The sequence below is a fragment of the Vidua chalybeata genome, chromosome 13, assembly GCF_026979565.1.
Source record: "Vidua chalybeata isolate OUT-0048 chromosome 13, bVidCha1 merged haplotype, whole genome shotgun sequence".
Lineage (NCBI taxonomy): Eukaryota > Metazoa > Chordata > Aves > Passeriformes > Viduidae > Vidua > Vidua chalybeata.
Window position 1 is genome coordinate 638675 of NC_071542.1, and position 26300 is coordinate 664974.

The 26300-nt window shown below is 38.9% G+C and overlaps 1 protein-coding gene across 4 annotated transcripts in view; it reads left to right on the forward strand.

The window, feature by feature from the left end:
• UBE2Q2 (ubiquitin conjugating enzyme E2 Q2) overlaps positions 1–26300 on the forward strand; it is a 45515-nt gene that overhangs the window by 9627 nt on the left and 9588 nt on the right. For 2 of the 4 annotated variants that reach the window (XM_053954262.1, XM_053954265.1), the window contains exons 2-7: positions 6522–6626; positions 13161–13265; positions 14880–14936; positions 15138–15224; positions 16945–17085; positions 23362–23446. In XM_053954262.1, coding sequence (XP_053810237.1) covers positions 6522–6626; positions 13161–13265; positions 14880–14936; positions 15138–15224; positions 16945–17085; positions 23362–23446 — 580 coding nt within the window. The remainder of the gene's footprint in view (positions 1–6521; positions 6627–13160; positions 13266–14879; positions 14937–15137; positions 15225–16944; positions 17086–23361; positions 23447–26300) is intronic. The other 2 variants (XM_053954264.1, XM_053954263.1) reach the window with 2 other exon arrangements.

Sequence of the window (26300 nt, forward strand, 5' to 3'; positions counted from 1 at the left end):
CTTCCTGTGAAGGTGCAGGATGATTAAGCCTGTGCAATCCCAGGGATCCTACCAAAGGACAATGCTTCACCTGGGATTGTCATATATAGGCTGTAGCTGTCGATACAGCCATTACATTTGAGAGTAGAATTGCAGTGATTTTGTATGTTGTAGAGAGAGATGTGTATTTCAGACAGCTGAACTTGGTGCCTTACCAAGTGCAAGATTTATAACAAGTGTTCTCACTGAACTGAGCCTGTCAGGCTTTAGGGAGGATGGAAGAAAAGTAAAGCTATACAGGCTTGCTTTTGGGCAAGTTAATGGCATGTTATATGTGATTTTAAAATGTGAGAGACAAAGCAAGTTAAAGCAAGTTCCTCTTGTTTGGTAGTGATGTTTAAAATTAACTTTGCTTCCTTGCTACCACAGATACTAAATTTCATTTTAAATCCTCCATTGCAAACAATTTTCTTATCTTTTAGAACTCTGGATTACTGGCATGTTAAATTCTTTAAGAAATGACAAATTTTTCATATCCAAAAGTGCAAACGTTAGAGTATTGTAGCGTTCAATGACATGATCTACACAACACAGCAAATGGTGGTGTCTGAATGTTCGAAAATAAAAAATTGGGGGAGTTTACAGCAGGTTTCTGGGAAATAGTTTGATTTGGATTACATTCAATGAAAGTGATTCTTCATGCTTTCTTCTTTCTTAATTATTATAAAGGATTGGTTGAGAGGGCAGACGACAATCTGCTGGCTTTTAAAGGTTCTTAAGCCTGTGGATTTCACCTCCACTTGAGCTGCTAGTGGTAGAAAATGTTTGCTGCTTCTTAAGCTGCCTTTGGAAAATTTGGCCTCTAATAATGGGAAACAATCTGTCAGTTGTGTAATCACAACTAATGCTGTTTTGAGTAGCTGTAAGTACTAGTGGTTTATGGTCACCAAGCTAAACTTCAGCTTTAAGAATATTTTTTGTTTTCTGAAATCCTGATATTTTTGTTAATATTAACTCTATGGGTTTTTTCCTCTAAAGGTAGCTTGATACAGGTGGAAAAACAAGTGGTGAATAACTGACTAACAATTGCAAATAATGTGTACTAAAGTGTAGCTAAGTGTTGTTTATTCTTCAGTATTTATTGAATATTCATGTCGGGTGTATATATGACCCTTAATAAAGATCTGATTCTGCTGTTTAATTAAATGGACAAAGTTGGAAAGCCAATCTGTGATTTGAAATCAATTTTTTGGCACATGTTTATAGTTGCAAATGTATTCACCTTGAGAAGATTGTATATTAGGCCTCTGAGATGTCTTGTTCCATTAGGATTTACTTAATTACCAAGATTTGGGTGAGCAAGAATGGTCTCTTTCTAGTCTTCTCTGAGTATTTAAGCTGGTTAAAAGACCTGCTTTTTGTCAGTAAAGGAGGGTGAAAAAAGATGTTGGGACTGAGAAAATGAATATTAGAAGGACTATTGGGAAAATTACTTAAGTTTTAGTTGTATCGGGTATGAAAAGAATAGAACTGGGTTCTGTCTGTGATGGGGATTTTGCAAAAACTAACAAATAAAGAAGAAATAAAACTGGCTGAAATTTGTTCAGACAGTATGCTAAGGATTTTTAAAAGAAACCACCCCCACACTTTTTCCATCTAGTATGATTGGGAAATTAAAGAAAATTAAGAACTGTCACTGTGATTTTAAATCATAATGCAGTAGCCATGTGTTTAAATGTATGTTCCTACCATTTAGCTGTGATGAAATGGCTCATTTGTGTACAAGGAGAGATGATGACTCTTTTTGCCTTGTAGAAAACTGCAAGGACAGGTTTTCTAATGTTAAGAGTGAGAGCAAGATGTTTTGTTTTAACAACATCACAATTCTAAAAGTATTGTAGTAATTTAGAAATGTCGCATTTAAAAGTCTCTTACTGATGTCAAAATGGTGTTACTGTAGCTTTAGAAAGCAGGCTGAAGATTATGTAACAGTGCAAGGAAATGGCCTTATTGTTGAGGATGAGAAAGCTTAGATAGGATATACTTAGATGACAGATCCTGCCTGGGAAAAGCTGTCTTAATGTGTGTGTTCCTGGAATCTTCTGTCACATTTTGCTGCTTTATTTTTTTTCTTTGGTTAGCAAAATGAAATGTAAGTAGAGCTTTTACAGAGAATGTAATGGAATGTCTGAACAGAGATCCCATGTGTATTCTTCTAACACACTGGTTTTTCTAAATGATTTTGATCAGTTTTGAAATTGTTCCCATGGCAGGAGTGCAGGGCTTTATTCCCTTTGTATTTTGTGTGTTTATTAGCGGCCTAAATTCTTTCACTGCATTCTGTCACAGAAGGGTTTGCGTTCACAAAGCTCCCAGTCTGTCCTGGTGCTGATACAAAGAGTCTCTAGAAGTGATGATGCTATGAATTGTAATTGTATCTGTGCTGCTGTAAACATCCTGCCTTTGTCCTGCCTGTGCAGGGAGGTGTGATGTCACTGCTGTCCTGTCACTGCTGTGCCCACAGCCCTCCCTGGGCTGAGCCCCTGCCTTCGCTTGTGGAGAGCAGCAAAAGAGCAGCAGTTACATAAAACATCTCCAGTACTGAACATGGTGAGAGCTGTGCAGCTGGGAGAGATTATAGAGACAAAATCACTGCATGGCAGCTCTCTAGTGAAAGGCTCACAGTAATGAGGCTTTTTAGCCACTGACAATTAATAGTAAAATAACTGCTATTTCAGGGTTCCTCTCATGAAATGTCTTTGAGAAGCCTGTGTTCCATACATGACACAACAGCTCAAACCCACCTCTGAGCATGCAGATACAGAAAAAAAAGCCGACTTAATTCTCTCAACAGAATTAGCTCATGTGAAGTTCGTTGTTTGACCTTACAAACCACAAGCTTAGCTTTAAGTTGCCTGCTGTGGTTATTACAAACTCATGAGCCTTTTTATATCTCAAGTTCAGAACGTTTGAAGTTCATGTGTGAATTCTGTATTTCAAAATATAGTGACTCATATCCGCGTGGAAATCAGCTGTTCCAAAAATATAGATCACTTACAGATCTAAAGGAACTCAATTCCATTTATATTTTTAAATTAAATGAATATATTTATTGGTAAGTGTGAAGAATTAAGAAGTATGGCAACAAAATGGAAGTCTAGTTGAATTTGTATTTTAATATTAAGCATCTGTTGTGAAGAAGCTGGTATGTACAATAAAGTAATCGTATTCCAAAAATTTAAAACTTGAAATATTTTCTGATACAGCTGAGTAAATATGCTTTCAGTGTTAAAGAAGAGCCTTTCTGAGAAGTGCACTCTTCCATTCATGTTTCAAAAGCTAGACCAGACTAAAAATTTGAATGGTTAATGATTTTTAGGACACAGTCATTCATGTGTGCTATACACTAATCCAGGCAGTGTCGAGTCCTTGTAGGTTTTCTCACCTGCAGGAGGGCTTGTTTTCAGGGCACGAAGTGGGATGAGTGTAAACCATGAGTAAGAGCTGTCACTCAGAGCAGGAGGCAGCAGCACATTCAAGTAGCCACTGCAGTGTATTTAAACTCATAGTGGGATTGCTTGATCATCAGATCTGCACTGTCAGTCCTGTCCCTGCTGGTGACAGACATGCTGGAAGTATTTTGGAGGAGATAATTATGTAGGCCCCTAGAGTGGAACAGATACTGGTTGCAATAAGGAGTGTCCCACTGTGGTGTTGTTCCTTGAATTCTTCAGGTGGAAAAATAGAATTGTCAGCAAAAAGGAATATAGACAGGGAAGATTTGAGTTCCACTTTCTAAGCAGTCTTCAGATTCCAGATACAGTTTAGAAGAGAGGACTAGCAGGTATTTGTCTTCTATAAGTCTTTGCAATTAATAGACTTGTATAGTTCTGGACTATAATAAGTTTAAAAATGCTTGATTTAAAAAAAAAAAAGCCAAAAATACCTGTTATCAGAATGGTGCATGCGTGCACAGTCCAAATGTGACTGTATCTGGAGAATATTTTGATTCTGTTGAGTCTGAGGATTTTAAAGAAATAGATGGCTTGGTGAATCTTGGAAGGGATGTTGCTTGGTCTTTGTATTCCTTGATGGGAATATTGGTGTAATCTAAAGTCATGCTAGTAGTGTTTACCCTACTGCCTTTCTCTTAACTTCATGAGCTGGACAGAGAAGTTTGGGTCTCAAGCACAGCTGGGTCAAACAAGTATTCAGGCAGTGGGGCCACAGTTAGCAGAGGTTCCCTTGTGCTGTTCCCCCTGCACATCTGGGTCAGTGTGCAGTGGGAAAGGCTTGAGGTGAGAGGGTTGCACCAGTGCAGAAGACTTCACAAGTAGGTTGCATAGTACTAAAAATGAGTGAGATGTTATCAGTACAAAACCTGAAATACCTTTAATGAAGTTTAGCTCCTTAAAATAACAGTTCAGAAACCCAGTGGCAACAGGGAATTCAGCCTTGTTTCTCCCACAGACATAGTGGTTAATCTGTTATGTGAAACTGAGGAGAAAATACTCTTCTCCAGCACTGTGTGGTGTGAAGGAGGAAGGTGAGTAAACCACATCGGTAAGCCTGCCTTCCCAACATCTTGGCAAGCTGGACTTTCTTGATAGATCTTTGAGATCTTGGGCCTGTTAATCAAGAATGGATATTCAAAGGTCTCTGCTTTGAACAGATATTCAAAGGTCTCAGCACAAGGGAATCTCTGCTAACTGTGGCCCCACTGCCTGAATACTTGTTTGACCCAGCTGTGCTTGAGACCCAAACTTCTCTGTCCAGCTCATGAAGTTAAGAGAAAGGCAGTAGGGTAAACACTACTAGCATGACTTTAGATTACACCAATATTCCCATCAAGGAATACAAAGAGCAAGCGAAGTATAGTATAGTGTGCTTTGAAGTGAAGATGAAAGATGTGAACAGTTTGTCTTTTCATAAAGATACTGGGAATATCATGTATTCCTTTAATGAGTTTAGCTGTGATTTAGAAACAAAAATTACATAAACTTGAGGGGATTGAACTTGTTAAAGAATAAGTTTATGCAGAGGCTTCAGTTTACAGGTGGGATTTTAGACCTCTGTATCTAGAAGTTCTCTGGAGTATGGTGTCAGCCTGTTTTGCCAAAGCTGATGTCCTTTAGTCATATGGCTTTGTTTATGGGGTTCAGCACTTCAGATAGAAGGTCAGTTAGGAAATATGCTTTATTAAAAGCCAGTTCTGACGTGCTTTCTTCATGTATTTTTCTAATTTTCAAACCTTGCCTGTTAACTGTTGAAGAATGAAGCATGATTTATTGTCTCTGGAATGAGAAAGATGGATTTTTTTTTCCCTTTTCAACTGCAGTGAGGGAAATGAATGAAAATTCCCTCATTATTTTGTAAGACCTAGGGATACAAAGAGAATATCTGGGTGATAAAACTGAGGTTCAGCAATTTGTCCTCAGCTACTAAAATTTAATTGAAAGGGTGAGAAGTGGAGAATGCCTTAAATAACTAAAGCAAAACAAGTAAAATTCACACACATCAACAACATGAAGGGACACTTACTGCTGAGTTGGAAGTTACATGGTATTACTCCATCCTCACAATCTTACCAAACCTGTGTGAGGAGAAAATCTGAATTGGTTTTTAGAATTGGTCTGACCAAGAGCCAAGGGCTTTCTGTTTACCTTTCTGTAGCAGGGGTCTGCATGCTGTGGCACCTTAGTGGCACCCATGAGCAGCTGTGGGTCACATCTCTTCCATGGATTCCATCTGCCCAAACCATGGCTTGCTGTGGGAAATGGAGCATACCTGTAATCCTGTGAGCTCCTTTGGTGTCACCTGGCTGTGTCCTGGCACCTGCCTGCCAGCTGTGGGACTCTGCATGGAATGGAGTTATGCTGTGAGCTCTCCTGGATCCAGGGTATTGCACGAGAGATCCTCAAAATGGAATGTCCTCAATGAGCCTTGGTGGTACAAAGATAAAATGGCAGATTTTATCTGTGATTAAACTGATCTGCCAGTTAAATTGGCCTCCAGGGTAGGACATTGTGTTGCTTTTGGCTGTGGATCGGTGCTAGAAGAGTTACAATAATCTTGTTTAAGGAGGAAATCTAAAGACACCAACTTTTATCACTTTCACAACTTTTCTTTGCAAGAAGATGTGTTTTTATTATTTTTATTCAGTTTTATTCTTTGACATGTACTACTTGTGATTCCATTTTTTGCTAATTATCAGCCATACCACATTCTTAAATTTCTCCCTCCTGCTCCACCTGCCCCCAAGGTTTTAACATTTCAGCACTGTTTCTTATGTATATCCATCATCTGAGAGACAAAAATAGGTTGAAATACTAGAAGAACCAGTTGGCTGGATTTCTTTCCATTTCTTTTGCATTAGCTAAAAATGTGGTGTTAAAAGCTTCTGTGTTACCTGACATGGAGTAAGATTAAAGGTGATATTAGCGCTGTTTATAAAATTTTGTGGGTAAATTATTTTTAAAAGCTTTGGATTTTTTGTTTATTTGTTGGGTCTTGTGTTTTGTTTTGTTGTTTTTTTTTAACAGGAATCTTACCCCTCTTCGTCACCAATATGGTTTGTAGAATCAGATGACCCAAACCTGACTTCAGTCTTAGAGCGTTTAGAAGATATTAAGAAGAGCAATACTCTGGTGAGTGAAATATTTTGGTTATTTTGGAGATTTGCTTGGGATTGTGTGTTTACTTGGTTTTGTCACATTAACAAGCAGGTCATCTAGTTCAGTTTTAGGGTTATTTGGGGGGTTTTATAAACACAACTTTCTCTTCCAAAAAAACTGAGGAGCCAAAAGCAATCCAAAAGATTTGAGGCAAGAAGAAAATGATAATTTTTTTTAGAGAGTAAGCTTTTAAGTAAAGTTTCAGCCCCAGTAATTAGTGTGATGTTCTTTGAAAATAGTTAAACAGTGAAGTGGATGAAAATGTTAAAACTGCTGAGTAAGACAGCTGTTGTAGAGTTTTCTTTGCACAGAAATCAATTGCAGAGGCAAAACTTTGTACTCTTGAGAATGTATATTCTCCAAACTATGACTCTTAATACCAAGAATTCTTGGTTTCTTTAATTCCTTCCTTCTTTCAAAGGAAACTTGACCTGATAGCTTCTGGTTCATCAGAATGTTCCTTAGGTACTGATACGTTTAAGCAGTGTTGTGGCTTTGGACAATTGCTACTTAAAGGAAATCTTTGTATACAGATTCTGATGGCTGTTTTGTATTTCAGAAAACTCAAGCATTGTATCTTACTCAAATACCCTTTTCATGTAGTGATGGGAGCTCAGGGGAAAGGCACATGAATATAAAAATTAGCTTCCTAGTCTCTGTAGGAAACTGTCCTTGAATAGTGCTTAGAAATAAATGTCAGTACAAATGCAGTTTGTGCCACAAAAAGGAGTATTGCAGCATACTGACAAAGTCAGGTGATCTTTATTAATAGATGATATTAACATTTTGTGTTTATTTTGGTGGACATGAATGCGATACATACAAAACAAATCAGTCTGCAGAATATTGTTTATTGCATGGATGATGTGCTTAGTATTTACCTGGTTTGGAAAAATTTTGGGAAAAATTGGAAATGTTCTTTCTTAGGAAAACCTACTACTTGTCACGTTTCCTGGGAATCATGTTCATGTAGGATACCCGGCCTTACGTAAGAATGTACTTTTTCTGAAGATAGTTTAGGATGCATTTGACTTCTAGCAAAAATAATTGGGAAACTAATAAAAGTGAGTCTTTGTGGGCCTTCCCATAATTAAAAACAATTGTAGAGGGACGTTAGTGCTTTCATGCAATTTTGTTGGATCTGATTGCACAAGATGTACATCTCTGTATTTTCTACTTCAACCTAAGATTTAGACTGAGCTACTTTCAGAAGAATATTATAAATCTTAATCTTTAAGCTTTGCCTAGAAAGGGGCAGTAGCAGAAATTCTGGCCAAATGAGCTTTTTGCTTAGAGACACTTCTCAGAAGATTGTGCAGCTTGAAGCTGGTGTGGCTGATACTCAGCCTAAAGGTGTGCACAAGGTATTTCCTGTGTGCAACTGCCTGCAAGAGGCTGGAAAGCTTTGTTGTGAGCATGCATGGGGCTTGCTATGCTGAATTGCATATGCACACAGACTGCTTATGTAGCTGGTAAGAAAACAGCTTCTGCTGTCAAGATTGTACTTGCCCATGTAAAAAAGCTGATGGGTTGATGTAATAGACACCTGTGATGGCCCATTGGTTTCTCAGGAATCCACCCTGCTTTGTGCTATGCCAAGGTGAAGGCAGATGGGAGTGGTTGGGGAGACAAATACTCGCACTACAAAATCTGATTTCTTTTTTGCTCCAAAGACATAACTTGGGACTTTTAAATTGTGTGTTTTCTCTTTATTTTCTCCCTACAACTCTTCCCTCCCTTTCAGTGACATCGAGCACTCACATAGAGACTTTTTGCAGCAAAGTAGGAGGGGATAGGGGAGTACATGTAAAAATCCAAAGGCTTCTAATTTATCACATAAAAATTCAGTTTGTTTAATTTAGAATAATCTAGAACGTTTCAAAGTAGCTTTCATTTAATTTAATGCAGGTAAAGTATCATTAGTGCCATGTTACTTCAAACTCAAAGTTACCGGAGCAGTCAAATTGTGAATGGAGGAAGGCATAGCACCCTTCCAGGAGCTCAGCTGTGCTAAAAGCAGTGCTAGCACGTGTACCCTGGTTTAGCCTTTGGTATTCTACTGCCCTTTCTACCTGCTTTGTAACTGGGACAGGTGTCAGCTGTTGGGAAACTGAAAAACATGCTCTTCAGGCTTAAATGTTTGAAATGTGGAAGCCTTGTCATTTGACATGGTAACATGAAAACTGGTTTATGATGTTGAAATCATAAATGTGTTTCCTGAAAAATCTTCTGTGGGTCTGAAACTGTTAGTTACCTTGCACCAGCATGTTGCTTTTACTATGAAAATTCGTCAAAACACTAAAAATGTTGGAAGGTTATTAAGAATGTGATCAGCATGGATATTATCAGGTTTGGACAGCTTGGCTGCTTGGTTGTCAAAGTTAGGCAAGTTTCAGTCAGCAGATGAAGAGGTTACAGAGTTCTTTCAGCCCCTAGTGTCTCCTGCATTTCCTTCTGAAAATCAGCCATGCTTTCGATTTTGTAAGTATGAAACTGCCATCTGCCTTCTAGTGGCTGTGCTATGCAAAAGAGAAATCTCACTGTGATTTCCCTTGTTCTGTTTAATATCATGGAAGTTACATGATGCGAGTCTGAAGCCTCAAACCTTATTTCATGAGATGTTAAGTATAACTCTACACTATTTGGAGGTTTGCTTTTTAAAGAGAATAGGGAAACGGGCTGAAATTCAGAGAGGCAGCTTTAATTCTCACACTCTAGACCTTAAACTTGCATAGAAGATGTCAAAAGTAAGTTCACAATTCCTGGCATAAGTATGTTTACAGCTTGGGTAAGCTGCTGTCTTGAAATACACTGCTTCTGTGTTAATATTTTAGATTAAGTCCCACACGGAGGCATTTCAGGGAAGAATGTTGTCTCTTACTAACTCCCAGTGTGGCAGCAGCTATTTCTGTAGTGGGAGTCAAAGAGACAAAATGCAGGAATCAGCTTTGCTTTAGTCTGAAACTGCCCGAGGCTGCTGAGTGTGGGGGAGGCCAGGCGAGGGACTGGCACCGTTACCTGATAACCAAGTAGTGGCCGCACTCCAAGTGACAATTATTGCTTCCCTCTGTTTCCATTTGTATCCTTCTTCAGCACTTTCTCAATGGTAGGCTAAGATTTATCGATGCATTTATTTTTATAAAGATATTGTGGGTGTAGGTAGAGACGCAGAGAAAAATTAAGTCTTTCTGTGCTTAAACTGTACTGCTTAAATTCATTTTTCTTGGTAATCAGGAAACACGGTGTTTCATAGTGCGCCCAGCAGGATATTAATATCATCAAAGGCATCCTAAAATTATTAATGCTTTCATACTACATTAGGAGGATATCTTCATACATAAAAAAGCTGCCTAGTGTAGACTGGGTTTCAAAAAAAATTGTTTTAAACTGTTTGTGGATGTGCAGAACATTAAGATAGGAATCAAAATTCCAAGAGGTGTTTGTGTTCTAAACCAGCATTATGGTGTCCAAAAGAACCACCAACTTCTCAGAACTCCTGAAGCATTTAAACTTATAGAGGATGTGTATTCTAATGGTGTAATTTTTATTATTTTGATATTCATTATAATCATTGTAACAAATTTATATATGTGTTGTTTGGTCACTTGAGGGTTTCCCTTCTGCAGGCTATTCACATCACTCCTTTACCCTGCGGGTTATGAGTTCTGGCTGCTGTTCACTTTGTGCTGTAGGCAGTTTGTATTCCAGGGAAACTACTGGTGTACTGATAGCTCACTTTTCTTCAGTAGCCTCCAAATGTGTGTGTTAAGCATTCATTTTATATTAGTTAAGCCTGTGAAGTTACCTTGGAAATACATTTAAATTATTAATGCATGACAGAAATCTGCTCTCCCTTTTGATAGTCTGTTCATGTACATACCAGCACATACCAAACCATGCCAGGCTCTGCTTAGAGCATAGGGCTGGATCAGATGTCTTCCACACATGACTTTCAGCTCAAATTGCCCTGTGATTTTTCATACAGATGTGCAGAGGATAAGGGATAACAGTGATGGTGATTCATGGCAGAAAGATCAATGGCATTAAATTAATTCCTGTGGAGGAAAAATGTAGCAATAAGGAAGAAGGGTGGAAGGGTTGTACAGACAGGATCGGCTTCTGGCTCTGCCACCACCTTTGCAAATTGTAGACACGCTTTGCAAATAAAGCAGCTGATCTGTAAAAATGAACTGCAGGATGAGTTGCATTAAGCTAACCCTGCAATGTAGACCCCTGCTCTCAGCAGGTCTCTGCCTCCCCCTTCACGGTGAAATGGTGGTTATGTGCTGAAGCATACCAGAATTGATGTGCCACAAGGCTGATAAGCTGCCACACACTAGTGTGATCTGTGGTGCAGAGGAAATGAGAAGGTGAAGTGCTGCTGGACCCTTGTCAGGCACAGCTGAAACTCGGCCCAGGCTGTGCCAGCACCTTGTTGTTTTGAGGGTGCTCCTATTCCTTGCTTGTGGTTCTGTGCTCAGAAGCAAGGGAAGCTTACAGTGTGGTAGGTCCTGGCTGCAAAAATCCCTTCTGAATTCCAGTTCAAGTGACAGGACTATTTGTGGGGAGGAGGGGGAATGAAGGAAGCAGGGCAGGAAGCAGTTCTTAACTCTCCAGCCCTTATTGTCTCTCTGTCAAGGCATATCTAATACTGCGTTCATCTGCTTTTCCAAAGCCAGCGCTAATTGACCAGCCCAATTGTGGCAGTCTTCCCTCACTGTTTAGATATATTTTTGTATGATTCAGAGAAGATTTAAGCAAATTTTTGTCTCTGTGAGAAAAGTTGCAGCTCCTGGAATTGTATGGTTTATGCTCCAGCTCTCCATGAGGCAATGTTTGTGCAGAGAAAAAGTTTCTCAACAAAATGTGTAGCAGTGCAACTTTAAGCATCTTGCACTGAAAATAATAGTTCTAAGACCTGTGGTCCTATCTGGCAACTAACTTTTTGATTGATTAACCTGATTCCTGTCTGCTAAAAGATTTCACAATGCTCTGGGTACCTGGAAAGCTTCAAACAAGTGTAGAATCTTAATGCTGGTGAGAAACGTGATTGTTACAGAAGGGTTTTTGCCAAAACCTATCATGTCTCACGTATATACTCCTAAGAAATGTGGTGCTGGTGCCCCAGTCCTTTTGGTGGTATCTGCTCTATTTTTGAGTTAGGTTGATTATCTGCTTTATTTTTGGTTTGGGTTGACTATCATGAATGATGCAGAAACATCAGACATGGTGTGATAGTGTTCTAATGCAGGCTGGTGCCTCAGATGGATAAGTAACATTCCTATGAAACACAATGTGGAATTTTGCTGTAGAAGGGAAAAGCACTGAAGCTTTCAGATAGCATAAGGGCAACATTTTCCTATCACTGATAGTGATTAGGACTTGGAAATGAGCTCTTAACCCTGGAGAGACTGAATTTTTCACTTCTACTGGGGTAAGGTAGAGGATTTAAACTGGCCAATAGCAAGGCTTTAGACATGTATTTTGGAGTGTGTGTGCAGAAATGACTGTCTTGCATGCTGCCCTTGACAAGTGGCAAGACAAATTCTCCTTGGTTTTTGGAAGAAAAGTCCATAAATGGATGTATAATTTCTGCAAGCTTCATCTAGGTTAGTATTTGCAAATGATGAGATGTTGACCCTTTTACAAATGGATTTTGCAGTCCTTTTTTTTGTTTTCCTGACATAGCTGTGCAAAGACCTTGGAAAGGTAGGAAATGCAGTGGTATAGTCTTTCATGTCTTGGCCTTAGCTAGGAATCTGAGGCTGCCTAGAGAAAGTGAAAAGCTGTAGAAATCAACTTCATTAGTGCAGTGATCAAAGAGCAAACGATGTTTGTTTCTGCAGAAGTAAATTTTTTTTCTGGCTTGCATTAGTGAGTGTGAAGTGGTGCATAGTTTGCAGTTAACAGAGCACAATCAATGAAACAAGTTGGAAACAGAAGTCAGAAATAGTAACAGATTGTGCCTCACCCTGATACAAGAAGCTGCAGGCAGAGTGCCTGGGCTCCAGCTCAGAGCCCGCCTGGCTCCTGGGACTTGGACAGGGTTGGTCCTGCTTCTGCTGCCTCACTGGTGTACCCTGTAAAGGAATTCGGGGTATGGAAAACCAGTCTCCTTGTTCCTCCTTGTTTTTTTAAGCAGGGAAATGGGAATGGACCATTTTGTCTCATGGAATGTGGCCATTTGCTTATCCCATAGTGATGTGCGGCTCAGACACCTATGCTTGAAATAGATGATGCTGTCAGACAAAAAATTGTTTTTCTGCTCGTGGCTTTCTTCTTGGACGTAGGAAGATGAATGGGAGTCATTTTAACTTGCAATGTCCTTGAGTTTCTATGGTGGGGATTTTACTACAAAGACTACAGAGGAAATTTATTCCGGCCTGAGCAGATTTAAATGCTGTACACTGACTTTGAGTTCAGTATCAATGTGTGAAGAAAACTCAAAATATATTTCTCTGTGCTTTGGTTTAAATAAATGTATCTATGTTTTCTTATTGTTTATAGCTTCTTCAGCAGCTGAAGCGATTAATATGTGACCTCTGCAGATTATATAATCTTCCTCAGCATCCAGATGTTGAAATGCTAGATCAGCCATTGCCAGCTGGACAGGTAAATTAAAAAGCTGTAGACACCTTCTTAGGCCAATAAAGGAGTTGGTTTTTTTAACTCCAAGAAACAAGATAATGGGAATGATTAAACCTTGTGTAAACCAGAACTGAGAGATTAAGCACTTTTGCATTATGGTGTCTTCAATTTGAATTTTGTCTGCAAAATCCATTTAATAATGGTGTGATAACATTACACAATTCCCTTTGAAGTTTCTGTGTCACTGAAAGGTGTGTATGTGATACCAGTGCTGTCAAGTTTAATTTTCTCCTAAACACTGTTCAAGCCAATCTCTGTGCACTTGGAGTGCTTCCCAAAATTGCTTTTTCTGAAATGTTTGGCTCTTTGTTGAAGGGTATGTATTTCACATGTGTACTTGGATGAACTACTTTTTTCCTTCTTCAATCCCTTGCAGAGGCATAGAATATCAAGGCCATATGTTACTTTGAGTAGGGAGGTGCCTTGCTTACTTCTTGTGCACTTGAAAAATTAAGAATTGTGAAGGCCTGTGAGGTGTTTTTCTTGACCAAAATGTTGTGTATTGTGCTGAAAGCAGAACTGGCAACCAACAGTAGCTGTTCTTTTCTGTTCTTTAGTAAGATTATGGGATCTTCTTTTGTTTGTACACATTAAGATGACATGATTGCTAAAATACTCCTTTAGAGTAACAGATGCTTTCCTGTGGTGACAGTACTATAGTAATGACAAATAACTTGCTTAATTTTTGGTGACATGCCAAATTGTAATCCTATAGGTCTTTTCTCTGAGCCACCCACTCAGCAGTGCAGCTGTAAGGCAGTGGGCTGTGCTACTAGGGTGTAGCTTTGTGAAGGGTCTCATGTGCTCTGTAACTCAAAAACAAACTCATGAAGGTTTCTTGGCCAGAAATGTCAGACATTTTCAAGTGAAATAAGAAGGCCTAACTCTGACCAAAGATTCATCTGGTCCCATATATTGTCTAGAGCAGTGTCATTCCTTCTTTGCCAAAGGAAGAGTGAGCAGAGGAAAAGCATATCAGAATGCTCCTGAGTATTTCTGCAGCTCAAACATCCTGAGCTTGGAGTGGTATCCTGAAAGAGAAAGTTATATTCAGTGTATTGTTTTGATATTTCCTCCAATAGGCTAATAGCAATGGCTACATGATGGTACCAGCGGCTGCATGGGAGTTCCAGGTAGTGAGAAAAGGAATCCGTTAAGTTCTAGATGTCTAAAGTTCATTCAGTTTTTTCTTTCTAGGGGTGTAGCATGTAGATGGATTCTAGTCAGAGCCATGATCTGATTTCATGGTTAAGGGATGGTGGGTTGTAACCCACTTGATGTGTTTGTTGCCTTTTTCACTGTCTCAGAATAGGATGTTCCTTATCTGAATTTAAAGTTTCTATTTACAACTTAATTGGAATTAATTGAGACATTCTATTTATTTTTGCTTAGTGAAAACATTTCTTCACTGTCATATTCCAGGAAAGCATCTTTATGCATCTTACCCTTATCTGCAAAGGACTGAAGTCTGACATGTAACTTTTGCATTTGCTGCTTCTCTTGGAGAGTAGACTTGCTGATTTTGAAAGCAAGAAGCATATGCAGAACTTATGCAGAACTTTCATTGTTGTATTGCAGAATGGAACAACAGAAGAAGTTACATCAGAGGAGGAGGAAGAAGATGATATGGGTGAAGTATGTCTATATATGAGATTGTTGTCCTAATCTAATAGAATTTTGGCATTTTACTCTAATGTCTGGCTAATAATTAAACCAAACTGTAAAATGTAACCTCCCTGGAGTTCAACAGAAAAGATAATTAAAATTTGGATGTTTACCTGAATGTCAGCTTTCCCTTCAACCAGAAAACTAGTGAAATTTTCTTCTTAAACCTAGATCTCAGCTGTGAGGTACTTGGATACAGAGAATTGGACATCTGTTTGTGCTTTAGTCAAACAATACATAACATTGTGTGCCAAATCAGTAAGTTTTTACATTGTTCACTCCTATTTCAAGCAGCATGTGAACTGGCTCTGATACAGTTGGAAGTGCCTCCCAAATTGAAGCAGAGTTGCTAAGAGTAAATCAGTTTGCTGACTCATTAAATGGGTGAGGTAGTTTTTGACTGTAATAAATTGAAGGGTCTGGAAGAACATCGAAACAGACGCACTAAACTGTTATGTCCATGTCTGGCAACATGGTGCTCTCTTTAATGAGCTTTTTAGTTGCAAGAATCACCCTTTTTGCTTGCTTCTGCTACACGTTAGAATAGCTCCAAGATGCTTGCTTTCTACACCACTATAGACTGCCTTATTATAGTAGAACTGTTCTGGTTATTTCAAATTTGGATTTTTAATTAAGGTGTAGTAAGAATGAACAACGCTCTCTGAACAAATGATCTTCCTATAGAAAAGATCTAAATGTTACCAAGTTCTTAAATTAATGAGTAGCAACCTTTCTTATGCCGTATTTAGTCTGATCCACGCTACGTTTGCTGGAGCCCGTTTTTCTGTAAAGGTGGTATCCTGCTGGCACAAGGCACTGCTTGCTTGCAGACTGCTAAAGTAGCCTTTTGCATTCTGTTTGGGTTACTTTGTACAAGAAAGAAATAGTCTGCCATTATTTATCAGCTGTCAGGGGGCACTGCGTGGCAGCGATATCTGCAACCTATGATCTAGTCCCAGTTTAAATGGAGAAGCAGTTTACAATTCCTCAGCTCTATCACTGGAGAAACATGAGCATTTTGAAGAATACTCAGTCTAAAGTCTGTTACAGCTGAAGACAGTGTTGTCAAACGCACCAGGTGTATTTCTTGTTACACAGAGCATCCTTGCATTTGGGTTTTCCTGCCGTGCAAACAGCTGGTGCATGGAGAGCACCCCCAGGCGTGGCAGAGCTCTGCACACTGGAGTATATCTGGTAGTTGTGTCACCAAAGCCTGCTGGTGTGGCTGCTGCAATGCTTCCTCCTTCGTGTCAAAGTATCTACATGCTTGCCCTCCTCTCCGCAGCCAGCATTTGAATCCCCTTCAGGCAATTGTCTGAAGCTCAGAGTGCTTCTCTGCCACAAAGATAAGCCCATCTCAGGATACAGAGTTGGAGGGGTTTTAGTGCCTTGGTCTAGAACATAGAACCAAAGTGTTGGCTTGGGTGATCAGAATGCTTGACCACAGAATTTTGTCTTGTGTCCTGATTCCAAAATTACGGCATCTAATCTTTAGCTGAAATGCTAACCTTGAATAAAGTACACATAGTATTCTAATATTTAACTTTCTTGAAGGGTTGCTGTAGCCCTCCCAAATATGTTAATCACTACTTGTGAGAAGTGTAGTATAACTAGGATTCTAATTGCAAAAGAGTCTGCTTTTAGAAACAACTTGGAGCCACCCTAACTTGGGGTACTTTTGGATTCTCTTGTCCAATTTGCTGCCTACTTCAGTGGGCTAATTCTCTACAATACTATCTTCTTGTTTCTGTGACCAGAAATGCTGTGAATTTGGGTTTCATTTGTATTATGGGGGTTCCCTATACTTCCAGTGGTTATGTTGGCTGAGGGTGAAGTTAGAACAAAAGAGAAATGGCATCCAACCACCACACATAGTGGTGTGTGGTATGTGACTGTATCCCACATGCCTTTGGAGAGAGCTTCATTGAATGAAGAGCACAGGACAGGTATTTACAATTAACTTCTCTCTCTCCTGTAGGACATTGAAGATCTGGATCACTATGATATGAAGGAGGAGGAACCAGTTGATGGGAAGAAATCTGAGGATGAAGGCATTGAAAAAGAGAACCTTGCAATCTTAGAAAAAATCAGAAAAAATCAAAGGCAAGATCACTTAAATGTGAGTTAATGATTCCATGCTTTTTTTGCAATACTTCTGACTTTAATATAGAGATGGTTTTCAGCAAAGAAAGCCCACTGCTATGCACCTAGACATAAATTAACCTGTAGCTGACTGTTTAACTGCTCATCTCCAGAGGTACCCATGTGGTTGTCCCTCTTATCTCTTGCTTGGTGCCTTTGTTACAAACATTAGCTCTCCTTGCAAAATCAGCAGAATACAGTCTAGGCTGTAAGCTTGACTTTTGTTGCCGAACCCTTATTAAAGTAAAAAATCTAAAGCCAAAATTAAAGCTGCCTGTGTTAAAAGTCACGGGTGACTTAAAATACTTGGCAAACCTGTGCTTTAAATCCATTTTATGCATGAGTTTATTTTTCAGTAATAGCTGTGCCACCTGGAAATTACTGAAGGGTGGTGGATTGTTGTGCAGTTTTTTTATTGCCATGCATAAAGTAAGGGGCTTTCAGCAACACTGCAGGTTTGTTGTCAGTTTTCTGAGTGATCTTACCCGCAGGCAGTTGTAGAAAAAGTGCTTGTTGTCCAGAGGTTTAGAAAAATTCTGTCCCAAGTGCCAGGTTCCAGAGAGGCTTCTGCTTCTCAGAGGTGCATGTAGCAGGCTGTGATGATGTCATACAACCTTAATTTTATTTACCCTGACTCCCAAAGAAATCAAAGCTTTTGTTTCATAGAGGCTTAAAATGTATAAAACATGAAATTTAATACTTCTGTTTATGATCTGCTTCATCCAAAGGATTTTAAAATTTTAACACCTAAACCTCATTTGCATTTCAGGGTTTAAAAGCAGGTAAACATAAGGTCCCAAACTGCTTTGGCTGTATAGTCAAGTCTGGTTTTGAGACTTGGCTAACCATAAGCACAAGAGTCACTTACTGGTTTTGTTTCAACTTGAATATTCACAGTTTGAGAAGATGCCTAGTGAGGTTTTGTGTGTTTCTGTGTGTATAACTCAAACTCCTAATAGTAAGGAATCTTTTAATTGTTAAAGAAAATATATCCTCTTGCAGCCTGAAAGGCATGGCCTCCTTTACAATCATCTAAAATACGGTAGAACAGAAAAAAGATTTGTGTAGTGTCAGCATTCTTCCTTGGTGCAGCAAGCCTCTTAAAACTGCAGATTTTCTTTTGCTATCTATTCTTTTCTCCTATTTGGCAAATACTGCCTTTCCTTTTGGTCTTTCTCTCCACATTTAGTGGAGCTGAAATGAACACTGCTGGTTTTCTGTTTGACAACAGCAGATTCAACTTACATAATAGCTGTTCCTCATGCCAGGACACTCTGGTTGATGCTGGTGCATAAACAAGGTCAGCTGAGTGCAGGGAACAGGGTATTCAACTGCTGCCGAGGAACTGTGGTATTTTTGTGGGTCACCAGAAATAGCTGTGCTGCTGAAATAATTTCTTCAAGGACTTGTGAGGGTTTACTCCTAGGTGCTAGAGAACTAAAAGCTTTAGCTGTGTTACTGACCTAGGAAAGAGCTAGCCCAGCTGCACTTTATTGGTCCTCCATGCTGCCAGAACTAGGGGGCTTCTGATAGAATTTAACCATGCTCTAAGAGCAGTTGTTTGCTGAGTGTCCCAACACAAAACAAAATTTAAATCTGTACAGCCCTCACAACTGGGTTTCTTGGAGAACACTCTGAGTTTGACAAACCTAAATGCTGTGGCTAAACTAGTCTGGTTTTTTAGCCCTTTGGGAGACTTTGTTTCCTCAGCAGAGGCCAGTAAAACAAACTCGTGCCATTGACATGCTGCTTGTTGGAAAAGGGAATGTGCAGCATAATACAGGGCTTTGACTGGTGCCCAGTGCAGCCAGAAGACTTTTCAGTTCCTTTCCATATTCTTTGGCCCACGTCCATGGGCTGTCCTCTCTGCCCTTGGCTGCAGTGCAGGCTGGAGTTACAGATCATGCTCAAGGCTTGTTCATGGGAAAGCAGTGCATGCACTCTCATTGTCATTTATTCCTGATAGGTTGCAGACATTTTTCTGCTTCTCAAGATGTTGTCACGAGAGTTTGTAGGGTTTATGCGTGCTGTACAAGTTAAGAATGTGTATTTACTAATTTTGTAAACGAGTTCTGTCCTTGGCAGTATCCTTAATCCCATTCTTCTTGTTGGCATCAGGAAATAAATTTGGCTTTTGGTACAGTATGAAACTTGGAGCAAGAATTAATCCTCCTCTTAACATTGTAATAACTTTAAACAACCACTTGCTTTCCTGTAGTTAAAATAGGTCTTTGAACTGGAATCATTAACTTCAAATATTTAACAACTTGCTGCTGCTTGCTTTTCAGAGGTCTCTCCCCACATAGTCATTTCAGAGATTAATGCCTTTCTTATTTAGATAATGCTATTAGCTTTTCCTGTTTCATACTGAGGAGTTTAAGCACTTCCCTTCAGAAGTCTCCAATGTCTCTACTTTCATTTTAAGATTTTATGAAATCTAGGGTGTCATTTCTGTTTTTAGATTAATCCTTGAAGGAAGTATGAAACTACTTTAACTTCTAGGAATGATTGTGCTTCTGCACAAATATGGAGAAAGTTCAGTAACAAATGGAACTTATGTTCTTTAGCTCTTTTTGGGTTATTTTAGAATTCAGTTCATGATCTTGGAGGAGTTTTCATGTTTTGTTTCAGCAGGTGATTTTTGGTCTTGTGGCTAAGTCTTCTAAAATTCATTGAGTGAAGAGGTTTCATGTAGAGTTCTGTTGTGTTCACAGTATTTTTCTGATCAGACAGAAAACAGATCTTATCAGATCTTTGCATAAAAATCTGCAGTGAACTGCATCTCCTATCCCCTATAACTTGGGGAGGAGAGCAGGCTGTGGGTGCATTTTGAGGGCTGGAAGGGGAAAAGAAACCCTTGATGTCTCTGTGGCCTTAGCACAGCAGGGCAATGGCAAGTGCTGGTCCAGCTGCACCACAAGTTTCATGTTTCCAGCAGTGGCTCGTCCTTGGGGGGAAGAGTTTGAGAACAAGACAGGCTTGTAGTGGTACATCTCGTGAATATTTTTCATGTCCAACAGTTTTGGCTGTGAGAATTCCTGGGTCAGGTATTTCTGTTATGTGCAGCTCTCAGCAACTGGCACGTTGTCAACATAGATGTTTGCCTCCTGTAGCAGTGATTTCTCCAGCTTACCTGCTCGTTGTTCTGGAGAGCTACAACATATGCTAGTACAGGACAGGACAATTGAGACTTTTTTTCCTAATAAGTAATCAAGTAGGCACAAAAAGTCTTTTGGGTCTGGTCCTGCAGCTCATTTAGTTACTTCAGATGAAATGGCTTTGCCTTTCTGCTCTTGGCATCAGCCCCACATGACAGATACCCATCAGATCCCATGATTGACCACTTAATGTCTGAGGCAGTTGCAACTATAAATCTTACTGTCACAATTTGAGAAATGGGAACTTTATCTCCCTTGGAGTGTCAAGTCCCACTTTTCCAGAAGGATACTGTTATTTATATCTGAGTTCAGTATTTGAAATTATAACTTGTGTGTAGTGAGTTATGGAAAAAGTTTTTAATTTTAGTATCACTGTAGTTAAAACTGACCTCAGTGCTCTGTATCGTGCAGGATGCAAGTTGTGCTCTCTTCTAAACTACACTTTACAGTGGCTCCAAAACCCACAAGTGGCACCAGAATGAAGAGGTGCTTCAGAGCAGTGGTGTTTGGCATTAGGCTTACCATCAGGTTTAGCTGTTAACTTCCTCTTCAAGTTCCTCCAAGGGTAGTTCAGAGCATATAAAATTAGCCCCTGTGCTAAATGTCTTAACTTAAGCTTGCTATCCTCTTTCTCCTGATTGTAGATTACTGGTTTACAGTCCATTGATTCTTTAGAGTAGCAAGTGTAACTATATTTAATGCTGCTATATAAGGAGTGAGCAGCCCAACCAGAAACTCCTGAGGGAAAAAGGGTGAAGACGAAGACAAAGTGTGTTGAGGCTTGTTTACACATGCTACAACTAACTCCTTTAGTACCACCTCATTTGTCAGCAGTTATAGTGGAAGTCAGGGGGATGTGGGTGTGTTACGCTTTGGTTTTTAAATGTCTCCAATAGAGAAGATACTTAAATTTTCATTTGCCAAGATGAACTTCCAATATTATGTATAGAAATTCAGTAGTTTAATTGGGTGGCAATAGAGATGCAATGAGAGAGGTAGTTTTCCACAGGATGTCTTTGACCATGTAACTTGTTCTTAAATTGTCTATATTTAGAGGTTGACAATCTGTGGAAAGTGTATGAAAATTCCTTCTTTTAGTAAGAAATACAGTGGAAGGGGCAAGGATCTGCACAGCTGTACTCAGAAGAAAACCAAAGCGTAACACAGCCACATCCCCCTGAATGAAACCCACATCTTGAAACTTGTCTATGAAATGTCTTTCCTCCAGACTCAACATATCATGAGTCTCAATGTTAATGCTCACAAAGCACAGCAACTCTACAAAGGATGGTGATTAACACTGCTGTGTTAACTGGTTAAGTGTAATGCTTCCTTTTTCAGTTAATCTGTAAATAGTGGGCATAAATAGTAGTAATATGCAGATATTGCATATAGACAACCTTTTCCCTAGAATTTCATGTACTTGGAGTTTGAGAATTCCCTTCTTTGTCTGATACTGCTCTATGGAGAGGGGCATAGTAAATGGAGAAATTACTTATCTGAAGCCTTGTTTGTATGTGGCTTTTGTTTAATCAGATGAAAGGAGTTGCCTGTTATTTGCATGTTTAATTACAAGGTTCATCCTTCATACCGGTCTGTTAAGAAAAACTAGTGGAATTTCAGAAATCTGCATAATTAAATCCCAAGGTGTATGAAAATGAATAGCCTTAAAAGAAAAGTCTACAGATTCTAGTGTGAAGCTGTGTGTGTTGTTTGATACTACTGGACAGAGAAGACAGAGGACTATGTGGAGGCTTTACCATCAAGTAACTCTTACTGATACTTAATTTTTATTAAGAAGTAATTTGGTCCTACAATTAAGACCTTGTAGAATATAAAACATCACTGTGGACTTCAGGCAAACAGGGAGGATGTTTTGGGTATTAGGTAATGGTCACAGCTGCTTCATATTCTTCCAAATATGACACTTCTGTCCAAAAGGGATATGTTTATAGGTGTTCATAGTGTCTGGAAGGAAAGTGAAGAAATGAGAATCCTTGAATTTTTAGATGAAGTAAAAAAGCAGCCTCATCAACTTACTTATTCAGTACTTGATACAGAAAGGCTGAATTATCCTAGGTGGGTCTTTTTTATTTGGTAGAGGGGCAGTTCTATTTTTTGTCATGGTTTCTCCCCCCAGCTATGCTTATGAGCTCCTTATGTTAGCCTGTATTTCAGTGGCAGTGACTGAAGAAGGGAGCAGAAGGGAACTGGAAAGGTCCAGTGGAATAATCTACCTTTAGGAAACAGACTGGTGGTGAAAGCCCAAGTGTCACAGGGTCAGGGTTTGGGGTGGTAACTTGAACCTAAAGTGGTATTTTGGGTGGGATATATAAGCAGAGTAATCACATAACATATAAGAAAATTGTTTTGAGTTTTCTTTCACTTGGAGATGCTGAGCAGTACAGAACTAAGCTCTAAAAGAACAGAAGAGGTTTTGCCGTAGTTGCATAAGTCACAAGAACTATGACAAGTCACAAGAAATATTTTGTATTTTAAGGTTTACATAGCTTTGTCTTCCTCTGTGTAGGTGTTGATTTTTTTTCCACTCAATTTCAATAAATATTGCTTTTGTTCCACATTTCCTAAATTCATTGCTTGCTCTTATTCCTCTGGAAGCTGCTGTTCTAGAGTGGATACTTAGCAACTCCTGTACCTTTTTCAATGACCAAATAAAAATATACCTCTGAGAAAGCAATAAAACCTTATGTGTAGAAGCTTGCTCTTAGGATTAGGTTTACTTTTCTTCCCAGTATGTAAAAGCAGAATATAAAATTAAATAGTTCACTCTGAGATGTACTGTGCATCCATCTTGGAAATTAAAGTGCCAAATATTTAGGTCCTTTACAGAAAAATACCTTCTACCTTGATTAAAAGTTTGTATCACCTATAGTATTCAGTAGTATATATTAATGTTCTTTAGAGGGAGGGCCTTATTTCTTTGGAGTAGACTTTGCTCACTAGAATATTTAACTTTTCAGAAACCTAACTCTCATACAGAAATAAATATATTGTTAATACATTCTAGTTAGCAATGTAAAGCTGTTTGTAAATATTACTTTTCACTTATTTGGAGTATTTTTTGTTTATTTCAGGGTGCAGTCTCTGGGTCAGTTCAGGCTTCAGATCGACTTATGAAAGAACTCAGGGATATATATAGATCACAGAGTTATAAAACAGGTAAATGCCTCAGATTTCCCTTTTTAAAAGATATTTTAAATGAATCCTCTTGGGAAATACTTGCTGCTAACTTCTCTGTGTTTTGTTGTCCTGTGTTTGTATATACGTGCATGTTTGTGTGTGCACATATGTAAAAATACATAGATACATTATATATACATTATATATACTTTTATTACATAAAGTAGTTTATTTGTGGAGGAAAGTCAGAACATATATTCCTTGCAGTAATGATGTGAATTACAGTGGAAAACAAGCTTGTATTTTAAATTATTTTGACTAATGACCAGTGATTATCTTGAGGTAGTGGAGGCTGTTTCATTTATTCCTTGTAGGAGCTGTAGCTAAAGTAGCTCAGCAAAGGATTCAGCACGTTGAATCATCTGAGTGTTACCATATGAGAAATAGAAATGACACAGATTTTGGGCAAGCTGTATTCCTCTAGGTCTGCCAAACAGACCACTCCATCACTGCAGCCAGGTGTCAGACCCTGCTGCAGGCCAGGTGGGAATAGGAGGAATACCCAATTAGAGAGTATAAACTTAAATATGCTTTCACTTTTCTGGAGTCCTGCCCATATTTATTTCTAGCGGGCTTAAACCTCACTTGACGATGCCATTTTAAGCACGTGTAAAAGAACAGAGGTGAAGAGACGATAGGTTCCTGTTTTGGTTTGTCATATTTAACTTTTAGGTCAATTGTTTCATGTATGGAAGTGCTGGGGACAGTGGTAAAATGCCTGGGGTATAGATTTGATTAGGTGACCTAGTGTTGATCTGTTGCAGCCTCCTTCTTTTAGCTTTGTGGCAGCTGAGTGCTTGTCAGTGTGCCCCAGTCACCCCCTATCCGGGGAGGAAAGGATTAGTGGCTCTAGGGAAGAGCTGGAAGCAGATCTGTGTGCAGTCACGGGGGATGCTTTACTGACTGGTTTTGACCTTCAGGGTTTGTTTAGGTGACCAGAGCTAAGGCTGGCTATAACAAACCAGACTGTAAAGTGCTCTGGGGTGCTCAGTCATGTGGTGGTGCCACTGGAGTCAGCCAGGGGCCCCTGGCTAGCTGTGGTTTGAGGGGAGGGTTTAGGCTCTCTAATAATGCCATTTCTTGGCTTTAGATAAAAAGTCCTAATGAGTTGCAAAAGACTGATCTTGATGTAGGAAAGCAAACTCTAAATTATGAGGAAGAGCAAATCTTGCTAAGCTTTACAGAAAGTGGATGTTTTAAAGGGTGAGTGCAGTAACTTAGAGCTTATGACTTTGGAAATATGTAAAAACACTGCACCTGGATGGATGCCTCATGTTGATCTCTAAAACATGGTAATGAAGTAGTGTCAAGTGGATGTTGACACTACAATGATGCTGGCAATTCTGCTTTGAAACACCGTCCTAAGTGACACAGTTATTATATTTTGCCAGTAAATTGATGCTGTTTGTTATAAAACTTACCTGGATTCATTCCTTATGGCTTCTTTTATTCTTCGACGTTGAGCGAATTTATGTTCTTGTTTCTTTTCCTTTGCACAAAAATCCTGCTTTCATAGCCTAGTTCTGCCTTTTGTTAGGTAACTGTCACCACGAGCACAGGCTGTGGTAATTGGTTTTTTTAATGTCATTTTTGTTAAGAGTATTTGCCCCATGGTCCATTTTACCCTAAATTGAATTTCTTCCTACTAATGCACAAAGGGAACCATTGTGAAACTTCCAGGTTCTTGTAACTGTTGCAAGGTAATTTAACGGTTTTCATTTCTTTGTAAGACAAGCCAGAAAGGCTAAGGCTGATTTTTAGTTGGGTAAGGATCACTTTATTTAGTTTTCATGAGGTTATATGTTTTTAGGACTGCCTGTAGAACAACACTGGGTGTTCGGAAGTGAATAATACTTGTAGCAATAGTATTTTAATTTTTTTTTCTTTTCTCTTGGACTATTTTATAAAAAAGCAATATTAAAAGACAGTGGCTTCAACTGTAGCTGTGCATTCAAGATAGTATCTATTTTAAAATTAATTTCCTTTATCAAATGAAGCAGTGCTGCTGGAGTTCAAGCAAAAGATTACAAACTTGCTCTCAACAGCAAAGTTGCTTATCTACCTGGGAAATCTAGGGGAAGAATTGCCCCTAAAGAAACAGAAAATAATTTTCTTATGAGCTGACAGGAGCAAAAAACACTCCACCAAATTAAGATACTCTGTTGTGAATTAGTTTCATTAGCCTGTACAGATAATGGGGGCCACAAGTCCTGTAAAGCAAGATTATCTAATTTCCACATATCAAATTGGAGATTCACAAAAGACTTAATGTAATTTAAGGGACTGGGAAAGGAGGGCAAGAAACAAAGAATTTGGGGATATTAAATGAATTTTTTTCTGTTCATATCTTTACCATCTGTTTTATTCAGATATAGTTCATATAGACTGCAATTCCCTGTTTTTATCCAAAGACTGTGTGAGATTTTGATATAGTAATGTTGCCCTAAGTAAGATGCTGCCTCTGTATTGAAAGGAATTGCTTTTCTTTCTACATTTCAATTTCTTACTTTTTTGCTTGCTTCATTGTTCTGTGGTTTCTTTTTACTTGATCACCTCTTTTACTTTATCACCTTTGAGTAATAAAAACTCCACTCCACCTTGTATTTAAGCAAGAGGAACCTACCTTGATTCCCTTTCTAAATTAAGGACTTCTCAAAAACTACTGTTAGTAAGTTAAATTCTTTTTGACAGGAACCTTTTTCCTCTCTCTGTCAAAATTACAAAAAAAGCACATAAATTACTTCCAAATAACACCACCTGATTATTCAGAAAACCCCAGACAACACCCTTGCTCAGCTTTGGATGGTGTGAAGTAGCTTCTGTAGGAAGACAT